The sequence below is a fragment of the Pseudophryne corroboree genome, chromosome 4 (genome assembly GCF_028390025.1).
Source record: "Pseudophryne corroboree isolate aPseCor3 chromosome 4, aPseCor3.hap2, whole genome shotgun sequence".
Taxonomy (NCBI): Eukaryota; Metazoa; Chordata; class Amphibia; order Anura; family Myobatrachidae; genus Pseudophryne; species Pseudophryne corroboree.
This window is the reverse complement of record NC_086447.1, coordinates 451,061,395-451,072,960: the sequence shown is the minus strand read 5'-3', so window position 1 is coordinate 451,072,960 and position 11,566 is coordinate 451,061,395. Positions and strand designations below refer to the sequence as shown.

Here is an 11,566-nt window from a genome sequence, read left to right as displayed (position 1 = left end):
GAGAGCCACCTAGAATTGCACCCTTCTCGGCCGGGCACAAAAATCTAACTGGAGTCTGGAGGAGGGTCATGGGGGGAGGAGCCAGTACACACCACCTGACCTGTAAAAGCTTTACTTTTGTGCCCTGTCTCCTGCGGAGCCGCTATTCCCCATGGTCCTTTCAGGAACCCCAGCATCCACTTAGGACGATAGAGAAAAGGTATTATACATTGCTGCCCAGGGCGCCCCCCCAGCGCCCTGCACCCTCCGTGACCGCTGTGTGAAGTGTGCTGACAACAATGGCGCACAGCTGCAGTGCTGTGCGCTACCTCAGGAAGACTGAAAAGTCTTCTGCCGCCTGCTTCTGGACCTCTTCCATCTTCGGCATCTGCAAGGGGGGTCGGCGGCGCGGCTCCGGGACGAACCCCAGGGTGAGACCTGTGTTCCGACTCCCTCTGGAGCTAATGGTGTCCAGTAGCCTAAGAAGCCAATCCATCCTGCACGCAGGTGAGTTCACTTCTCTCCCCTAAGTCCCTCGATGCAGTGAGCCTGTTGCCAGCAGGACTCACTGAAAATAAAAAACCTAAAAACTTTTTCTAAGCAGCTCTTTAGGAGAGCCACCTAGATTGCACCCTGCTCGGACGGGCACAAAAACCTAACTGAGGCTTGGAGGAGGGTCATAGGGGGAGGAGCCAGTGCACACCACCTGATCCTAAAGCTTTATTTTTGTGCCCTGTCTCCTGCGGAGCCGCTAATCCCCATGGTCCTGACGGAGTCCCCAGCATGGTCCTGACGGAGTCCCCAGCATCCACTAGGACGTTAGAGAAATATGATTGCTGCAACTGTGCTGCAACACCTTTCTTATCCATTACCCTGTTCACTAAAGGTGCCGGCAATCATAAATTAAGAGAAAAGTCCAGAAACAGAGCATTGTGTCCCTCCTGGAGAGGGCCATGTTGGGAGGTATGTTTAGAGGTTATGTAACACGCAGCCCATGGCCTGATGTTGAGGAGTGCACTGGATACAGTATTCTGCTGTTGTCAGTGAGTGCTGGAGCTTGGAGAGTGTATGTATATAATCCCCTATACATACACACACAAAATCAATAGTTAATACTGTTTGTGCAGTGCATACTGTACAACAGAGTTCCCTGCACTGCATCACCACGGCGGTAATATACTTTTAGCTGGTAGAAAAGCATTTGCCCCACCGGCTAAAAGTTGCCAGCCAGCCCCGGTGTGGCGTCATCACTGTGCCATACACATACTTGCCTACCTGCCCCTCTCCATGAGGGAGAAAATGCTCTGTTCCTGGACTTTCCTGGTAATGTATGATTGCCATCACCTGTGGTGAGCTAGCTAATTGATAAGAAAGGTGTTTCACCACAGGTGATGGCAATCATACATTACCAGGAAAGTCCAGGAACAGAGCATTTTCTCCCTCATGGAGAGGGGCAGGTAGGCAAGTATGGCCATACACCAGGCTCACACACACATATCGCACAGCAGCACAGCGCTGCCAACTGACTGTGACCTGCCAACCAACCGGTAGCTAGCCATGTGCTCCATCATGTGACCCATGCCATCCCGCCCACTCCTCTCTCACCGTACCGTGACGTGGCGGGGCGATGCGGCGTGACGCGGGGGGCGTACTCCGGTAGCACAGCAGGACACAGGAGGCCGCTGTCAGACAGACATGGAGGGTCGCTACAACCTGAAGAGCCCGGGTAACAGGGGAGCGGGTGTGATGCGTGCTGTGACCGGGTGATTAGGTGGTTGTGCCCCTTAGTGCTATGGCTGTGTGTGTAGGGTAACCCCAGGGGGCTCCTCTGCCGCGGTGTCAGCTTGCTGCTCTCTGTCATTCTTTATTGAAGTGTGTGTCTGTCAGTGAGTGTGTCAGCCTGTGTAATGCCCATGCTGGGGGTCAGTCTGGCAGACCTGGTTTGCCCCATAGAGGCGGAGGGGGGTTTCCAGGCTGAGTCTGGGCATTGTGGTTCTTTAGTGACAGATGTGATGAGTTGTACAGTTTGCATGGCCTGTCCCTTTCTCAGGTCACACCATTTCCTTTGTAGCTTTTTTGGGGGGATACAGCTATAATTTTAAGTTAATATATAGTTGCATTGGAGCAGCTAAAGGGATTGAGAGCTAAGTTAAGATATGAGACATTAATGTCATAGGTTTCATTTTCACTGGGCGTATTTTACTGGTTGGACGTGTGCACCGAGTAAATAAACATGTTTGCATGTGCCCATCACCCTTTATGTGGCTTCCTCTGATTGGCTTGTATAATATTGTGGCTTTCAGTGCCAGTGCTTCCCATGTAACCACAGTATGTTTTCCGGTCCTCACTAATCTGCTTCTGTAAAATGTTACTGGTTTTTTAAGCATTTTCAAAATGAGGACTATTCTGTAGAAAACTATGGAAGAGCAAGGTCATATCTAGTATGAAGTGTTTTTGGCCTACTGGCCTATCACCTGTTCTGTGGGAAAAATAACAGCAGGATACTCTGGTAGATTATTAATGCTTTATTTATATTGTCCCGTCTCTATTATCAAAGGCTATTTTCTGATATTCAAGTGTTTGTGTACTGTACCGTATACTTGGTCTTTTTATATAATATTCAGACTGAGGATTTTGCCTTAAATACTTAATTTTTCCATAATGTATGACAGACACATGGAGTCTCTATATAATGTATAATGCTTTACAATATCTGAACAAAGGGTATTCAACTAGTACCTTTTTGAGTGGGCCACTCCAAAAGTTAGGGAGATTTGGGCGACCGGACATTACAGTTTTAATACAAAAATCCAAGTAAACTTTAAAATACGTATTAGTATACTTTTTTTTTAAGTAGAACTTTTCTTGTCGATGTAGTTCAGTTTCAAATTGAATAATGTGCCTCAATAGCATTGCCTCTATACTGCTGTTTTTTTTTCTCCCTCTTCTCAGTTATTGTAGCCTATGCATATTACAGTAACCCATTGTTATTTACAATGTGGTAATCTGATACTCAAATACTTTTTTTGAACATTAAGATAACCGATAGGAGGGTCATTATGTTACCATCTTGTTATCTAGATTGCTTTTCACCTTCCCTTTCGAGTTATTTCCAAAGGGTTTAATTCAGCTGACCCCAATATTAGTATCTGCCACCCAGTATCACCTTGCCCCATAATACATGTAGAATGTATTCAAACATTCACACTGTGCATCATTGCTTACTGCAGTCATACCTTGGTTTGGGAAAGTGGGCGAGTGGGCTAACCAAGTTAGCCCAAATTGGAGGTTGTAGTGGCATGTCATTTACTGGTGGCTATGGCTCATCCCTTTACTCTGTCCCTCACTGTCTGGGGACCAGAGCCGGCCTTAGCTATAGGCAGGCTAGGCATTTGCCTAGGGCATCCAAGCATGCTAGGGGTATCCAAGCATGTCCCTGCAGTATCTCATGCTGGGAGGGACAGTCTGCAAACTAACTGTTACGTTCCAAATGTATTCAATCAGTACTTTTATACACTGCTGTTTACATTTGTCAAATAGAATGCACACTGTCCCTTAAAGTTCATTAAACTCCCTATGACATGTTGAATGCCCCTGACTTGTGAGTAACTGCAATTACTGGACATGTGACATTTTCACTGACTATATAAGATTACTGGATGGCTCCTTATGATACCACGTGTGTATTTTGGAAGACTGCTCCACATAAATCTGACATCACCTATACTGCTTGTGCACATGGGGGAGGGGGACCCTGCCATCCTGTGTGTGTCCCTTATCCCTGTGCAAACTCCAGGTGTCTGCAGGGACATAACATTGGCAGTGTTCTCCCCACACTATATTTCCTAGTCAGTCCATGCCGTAAAATTCCCCTGCCATACGTGGTCAGTATTTCTACATGAAACATCAATGCAGCGTGACTTTCGGACACATCAGACTGGAAGGCAGAGCATATCATGCCCACAGTATAAAATAAAGGGCATGCAGTTGCCGTGAGTAACAGACACCAGCAAACACACTGAGCAGTGAAGAGAATGGATAGTTGCTACATGTTTGATACTGGTCTTTTTGTATAACCAGCAAGTGTGGCAGTATCTAGATTTCTCTGACGTCCTAGTGGATGCTGGGGACTCCGTCAGGACCATGGGGATTAGCGGCTCCGCAGGAGACAGGGCACAAAAATAAAGCTTTAGGATCAGGTGGTGTGCACTGGCTCCTCCCCCTATGACCCTCCTCCAAGCCTTAGTTAGGTTTTTGTGCCCGTCCGAGCAGGGTGCAATCTAGGTGGCTCTCCTAAAGAGCTGCTTAGAAAAAGTTTTTAGGTTTTTTATTTTACAGTGAGTCCTGCTGGCAACAGGCTCACTGCAACGAGGGACTTAGGGGAGAAGAAGTGAACTCACCTGCGTGCAGGATGGATTGGCTTCTTAGGCTACTGGACACCATTAGCTCCAGAGGGATCGAACACAGGCCCAGCCATGGAGTCCGGTCCCGGAGCCGCGCCGCCGACCCCCTTGCAGATGCCGAAAAGTGAAGAGGTCCAGAAACCGGCGGCAGAAGACTTTTCAGTCTTCATGAGGTAGCGCACAGCACTGCAGCTGTGCGCCATTGTTGTCACACACTTCACACCAGCGGTCACTGAGGGTGCAGGGCGCTGTGGGGGGCGCCCTGGGCAGCAATGAAATACCTATACTGGCTAAAAGATACATCACATATAGCCCCTGGGGCTATATGGATGTATTTAACCCCTGCCAGGTCTCAGAAAAACGGGAGAAGAAGCCCGCCGAAAAGGGGGCGGGGCCTATTCTCCTCAGCACACAGCGCCATTTTCCCTCACAGAAATGCTGGTGGGAAGGCTCCCGGGCTCTCCCCTGCACTGCACTACAGAAACAGGGTTAAAACAGAGAGGGGGGGCACTTATTTGGCGATATGATTATATATATTAAGATGCTATAAGGGAAAAACACTTATATAAAGGTTGTCCCTGTATAATTATAGCGTTTTGGTGTGTGCTGGCAAACTCTCCCTCTGTCTCTCCAAAGGGCTAGTGGGGTCCTGTCCTCTATCAGAGCATTCCCTGTGTGTGTGCTGTGTGTCGGTACGTGTGTGTCGACATGTATGAGGACGATGTTGGTGAGGAGGCGGAGCAATTGCCTGTAATGGTGATGTCACTCTCTAGGGAGTCGACACCGGAATGGATGGCTTATTTAAGGAATTACGTGATAATGTCAACACGCTGCAAGGTCGGTTGACGACATGAGACGGCCGGCAAACCAATTAGTACCTGTCCAGGCGTCTCAAACACCGTCAGGGGCGTTAAAACGTCTTTTTACCTCAGTCGGTCGACACAGACACGGACACTGACTCCAGTGTCGACGGTGAAGAAACAAACGTATTTTTCTTTTAGGGCCACACGTTACTTGTTAAGGGCAATGAAGGAGGTGTTACATATTTCTGATACTACAAGTACCACAAAAAAGGGTATTTTGTGGAGTGTGAAAAAACTACCTGTAGTTTTTCCTGAATCAGATAAATTAAATGAAGTGTGTGATGATGCGTGGGTTTCCCCCGATAGAAAATTATTGGCGGTATACCCTTTCCCGCCAGAAGTTAGGGCGCGTTGGGAAACACCCCTTAGGGTGGATAAGGCGCTCACACGCTTATCAAAACAAGTGGCGGTACCGTCTCCAGATAGGGCCGCCCTCAAGGAGCCAGCTGATAGGAGGCTGGAAAATATCCTAAAAAGTATATACACACATACTGGTGTTATACTGCGACCAGCGATCGCCTCAGCCTGGATGTGCAGCGCTGGGGTGGCTTGGTCGGATTCCCTGACTGAAAATATTGATACCCTTGACTATAGAGCATTTAAAGGATGCATTTCTATATATGCGAGATGCACAGAGGGATATTTGCACTCTGGCATCAAGAGTAAGTGCGATGTCCATATCTGCCAGAAGTTGTTTATGGACACGACCGTGGTCAGGTGATGCAGATTCCAAACGGCACATGGAAGTATTGCCGTATAAAGGAGAAAAAGACAACGTCTTTTCAGCCTCAGTCCTTTCGTCCCCATAAGGGCAAGCGGTCAAAAGGCCAGTCATATCTGCCATGGGATAGAGGAAAGGGAAGAAGACTGCAGCAGGCAGCCCATTCCCAAGAACAGAAGCCCTCCACCGCTTCTGCCAAGTCCTCAGCATGACGCTGGGGCCGTACAAGCGGACTCAGGTGCGGTGGGGGGTCGTCTCAAGAGTTTCAGCACGCAGTGGGCTCACTCGCAAGTGGACCCCTGGATCCTACAAGTAGTATCCCAGGGGTACAGATTGGAAGTTCGAGACGTCTCCCCCTCGCAGGTTCCTGAAGTCTGCTTTACCAACGTCTCCCTCCGACAGGGAGGCAGTAGTGGAAACAATTCACAAGCTGTATTCCCAGCAGGTGATAATCAAAGTACCCCTCCTACAACAAGGAAAGGGGTATTATTCCACACTATATTGTGGTACTGAAGCCAGACGGCTCGGTGAGACCTATTCTAAATCTGAAATATTTGAACACTTACATAAAAAGGTTCAAATCAAGATGGAGTCACTCAGAGCAGTGATAGCGAACCAGGAAAAAGGGGACTATATGGTGTCCCGGGACAGATGCTTACCTCCATGTCCCAATTTGCCCTTCTCACCAAGGGTACCTCAGGTTCGTGGTACAGAACTGTCACTATCAGTTTCAGACGCTGCCGGTTGGATTGTCCACGGCACCCCGGGTCCTTACCAAGGTAATGGCCGAAATGATGATTCTTCTTCAAAGAAAATGGACGATCTCCTGATAAGGGCAAGGTCCAGAGAACAGTTGGAGGTCGGAGTAGCACTATCTCAAGTAGTTCTACGACAGCACGGGTGGATTCTAAATATTCCAAAACCGCAGCTGTTTCCGACGACACGTCTGCTGTTCCTAGGGATGATTCTGGACACAGTCCAGAAAAAGGTGTTTCTCCCGGAGAAGAAAGCCAGGGAGTTATCCGAGCTAGTCAGGAACCTCCTAAAACCAGGAAAAGTGTCAGTGCATCATTGCACAAGGGTCCTGGGAAAAATGGTGGCTTCTTACGAAGCGATTCCATTCGGCAGATTCCACGCAAGAACTTTTCAGTGGGATCTGCTGGACAAATGGTCCGGATCGCATCTTCAGATGCATCAGCGGATAACCCTATCTCCAAGGACAAGGGTGTCTCTCCTGTGGTGGTTACAGAGTGCTCATCTTCTAGAGGGCCGCAGATTCGGCATTCAGGATTGGATGCTGGTGACCACGGAGGCCAGCCTGAGAGGCTGGGGAGCAGTCACACAGGGAAAAAATTTCCAGGGAGTGTGATCAAGTCTGGAGACTTTTCTACACATAAATATACTGGAGCTAAGGGCAATTTATAATGCTCTAAGCCTGGCAAAACCCCTGCTTCAGGGTCAGCCGGTGTTGATCCAGTCGGACAACATCACGGCAGTCGCCCACGTAAACAGACAGGGCGGCACAAGAAGCAGGAGAGCAATGGCAGAAGCTGCAAGGATTCTTCGCTGGGCGGAAGATCATGTGATAGCACTGTCAGCAGTGTTCATTCCGGGAGTGGACAACTGGGAAGCAGACTTCCTCAGCAGACACGATCTACACCCGGGAGAGTGGGGACTTCATCCAGAAGTCTTCCACATGATTGTGAACCGTTGGGAAAAACCAAAGGTGGATATGATGGCGTCTCGCCTCAACAAAAAACTGGACAGGTATTGCGCCAGGTCAAGAGACCCTCAGGCAATAGCTGTGGACGCTCTGGTAACACCGTGGGTGTTCCAGTCAGTGTATGTGTTTCCTCCTCTGCCTCTCATACCAAAAGTACTGAGAATTATACGGCAAAGGGGAGTAAGAACGATACTCGTGGCTCCGGATTGGCCAAGAAGAACTTTGTACCCGGAACTTCAGGAGATGCTCACGGAAGATCCGTGGCCTCTACCTCTAAGACGGGACCTGCTTCAGCAGGGACCGTGTCTATTCCAAGACTTACCGCGGCTGCGTTTGACGGCATGGCGGTTGAACGCCGAATTCTAAGGGAAAAAGGCATTCCGGAAGAGGTCATTCCTACACTGGTCAAAGCCAGGAAGGAGGTGACTGCACAACATTATCACCGCATTTGGAGAAAATATGTTGCGTGGTGTGAGGCCAGGAAGGCCCCCACGGAGGAATTTCAATTGGGTCGATTTCTACATTTCCTGCAAACAGGATTGTCTATTGGCCTCAAATTGGGGTCCATTAAGGTTCAAATTTCGGCCCTGTCGATTTTCTTCCAGAAAGAATTGGCTTCAGTTCCTGAAGTCCAGACTTTTGTAAAAGGAGTACTACATATACAGCCCCCGGTTGTGCCCCCAGTGGCTCCGTGGGACCTTAATGTAGTTTTGGATTTTCTCAAATCCCATTGGTTTGAGCCACTCAAATCGGTGGATTTGAAATATCTTACATGGAAAGTAGCCATGCTACTGGCCCTGGCTTCAGCCAGGAGAGTGTCAGAATTGGCGGCTTTATCGTATAGAAGCCCATATCTGATTTTCCATTCGGACAGGGCAGAACTGCGGACGCGTCCTCCAGTTTCTGCCTAAGGTGGTGTCAGCGTTTCACCTGAACCAGCCTATTGTGGTGCCTGCGGCTACTAGCGATTTGGAGGATTCCAAGTTGCTGGACGTTGTCAGGGCATTGAAAATATATATTTCAAGGATGGCTGGAGTCAGAAAATCTGACTCGCTGTTTATACTGTATGCACCCAACAAGCTGGGTGCTCCTGCTTCTAAGCAGACGATTGCTCGTTAGATTTGTAGCACAATTCAACTTGCACATTCTGTGGCAGGCCTGCCACAGCCTAAATCTGTCAAGGCCCATTCCACAAGGAAGGTGGGCTCATCCTTGGCGGCTGCCCGAGGGGTCTCGGCATTACAACTCTGCCGAGCAGCTACGTGGTCGGGGGAGAACACGTTTGTAAAATTCTACAAATTTGATACCCTGGCTAAAGAGGACCTGGAGTTCTCTCATTCGGTGCTGCAGAGTCATCCGCACTCTCCCGCCCGTTTGGGAGCTTTGGTATAATCCCCATGGTCCTGACGGAGTCCCCAGCATCCACTAGGACGTCAGAGAAAATAAGATTTTACTTACCGATAAATCTATTTCTCGTAGTCCGTAGTGGATGCTGGGCGCCCATCCCAAGTGCGGATTGTCTGCAATACTTGTACATAGTTATTGTTACAAAAAAATCGGGTTGTTATTGTTGTGAGCCGTCTGTTCAGAGGCTCCTACGTTTGTCATACTGTTAACTGGGTTCAGATCACAAGTTGTACGGTGTGATTGGTGTGGCTGGTATGAGTCTTACCCGGGATTCAAAATCCTTCCTTATTGTGTACGCTCGTCCGGGCACAGTATCCTAACTGAGGCTTGGAGGAGGGTCATAGGGGGAGGAGCCAGTGCACACCACCTGATCCTAAAGCTTTATTTTTGTGCCCTGTCTCCTGCGGAGCCGCTAATCCCCATGGTCCTGACGGAGTCCCCAGCATCCACTACGGACTACGAGAAATAGATTTATCGGTAAGTAAAATCTTATTATTGCTGCTATGTTTCCAATGAGCAAGTGAAAATAAAGGATAAGCCTTGCAAAGGACATACCCTGTGAGGTCACATCCCTTCTATGGGTGACCCTTTAACGGGTGCGGGCGCAAGCATGCACCCACCCATCCTGCCACCCCCTTCTCACAAAATGCAGTCAAAAGTTTTATAAAAAAAAGCTACTAGCATTACTAATGTGGGGCATATGTGTACGGCGCATTACTGTGTGGCATTATGTGTATTATGTGCATTACTAATGTGGGGCATATGTGTATGGGGCATATGTGTATGGTGCATTACTGTGTGTGGTATTATGGGCATTATGTGCATTACTAATGTGGGGCATATGTGTATGGTGCATTATTGTGTGGAATTATGTGTATTATTGGCAATACTAATGTGGGGCATATGTGTATGGTGCATTATTGTGTGGAATTATGTGTATTATTAGCAATACTAATGTGGGGTATATGTGTAAGGTGCATTACTGTGTGGAATTATGTGTATTATGGGCATTACTAATGCTGGGTACATGTGTAAGGTGCATGACTGTGTGGAATTATATGTATTATGGGCATTACTGTGTGGCATTATGCAGGGTTGAAGTGGCCCACAGGGTAAACTCCCGGTGGTCCCCACTGCCCGAGTGTTGCTGGGTCAGGTGCAGAACTAGCGGCGGTGCTATGGGGCACCAGACAAAATTTTGCCTAGGGCATCAAATTGGCTAGGGCCGGCTCTGCTGGGGAACATTTGGTGTGGAAGTTGCAGGCAAGTGCACCCACTCCAGTTGTGCATGTCGATCTCAGGAAATGCTTTGGAGATTTATATAGATTTTACAAACTGTAATCGGTGTGTATATTTCTACCGAATTGGATTCAACCTAAAAATGCCTCCCGACTGTACAGCCTAGTAATGCCCCTAACTGGTAATATGCCACACAGAGCCCCCTCAGTCTTGTCCTTTTGTATACTAGCCTCCAAGCATTTTCAGTCATGCCCCTTCATATGATCATAGATGCCATTATATGCTAATACAGAGCTTCCTCTAATGACTCTCTTGCCTTACCTTCATCGCCAAAGTGCTCCTCTCCACTGTCCATGGCTACCCCAAGCCTCTGACTCCAATCATACCTGCGGATTCCTCAGAGGAGGTGGCTGCAGGGCAGACTGGAGGCTGAGCAGAAGAGAGGGCTAGCCCAAAAGTGACACCACGCTGTTCTAAGGCAAATCTGTTATACACCACCTCTGGTCTGGAGGAATCCCTGACGTTCTTTCCATATATAATAAATTATGGAAACATTAAGCAAAAAAAAGAGGCATCTGAAAGCAAAATCTTCAGTCTAGTAATATCCAAATTACATTTTATATGAGATCTAGCAAGATTAAACTCTCTGTAGCTTGAACACTGTGTAGTTTTATTATAAAAAATCCATTGCCTTGGTTTTGCGATGATTCTTCTTTGTACTGTTGCTTTTATTATTATTATTTTATCCTTTATATGGCGCCACAAGAGTTCCGCAGCACCCAATTACAGAGTACATAATCAAAACAGGAAAACAGTGACTTACAGTTGAAGACAATATAGGACAAGTAAGGGTAACTAAGCATAACTACATCAGTAGACGACACTGAGATAAGTATCAAGGTGGCCGAAAACTGCAGGATTTGGGCAGTTGAGGGTTATAAAAGTAAGAAAAGGATAAGCACATGAGGGAAGAGGGCCCTACTCGTGAGAGCTTACATTCTAAAGGGGAGGGGCAGACAGACAGGGGTGACACAGATGGTGTGTATATAGAAGTGTTCCTTATGGAGTTTTATTTTGTAGTGCGTTAACTGCCAGTACAATAGATTGTAAAGCATGAAAAAGCAATTTTTTTTATTGCATTTGAGTCCATTTTCACATCTTATATGTAACATACCCCTATTGTTTTTCTTGAATGCCATTGGTAAGTTACTAGTTTTCATTGTTGTCTTTG

The 11,566-nt window shown here is 47.6% G+C and overlaps 1 protein-coding gene across 3 annotated transcripts in view; it reads left to right on the top strand.

The window, feature by feature from the left end:
- The first annotated feature begins 784 nt into the window (after positions 1-784).
- Positions 785-11,566, top strand: part of UBE2J1 (ubiquitin conjugating enzyme E2 J1) — a 68,013-nt gene continuing 57,231 nt past the window's right edge. The window contains exon 1 of one of the 3 annotated variants that reach the window (XM_063916975.1): positions 785-942. In XM_063916975.1, coding sequence (XP_063773045.1) covers positions 933-942 — 10 coding nt within the window. In that variant the 5' untranslated portion in view covers positions 785-932. The other 2 variants (XM_063916974.1, XM_063916976.1) reach the window with 2 other exon arrangements.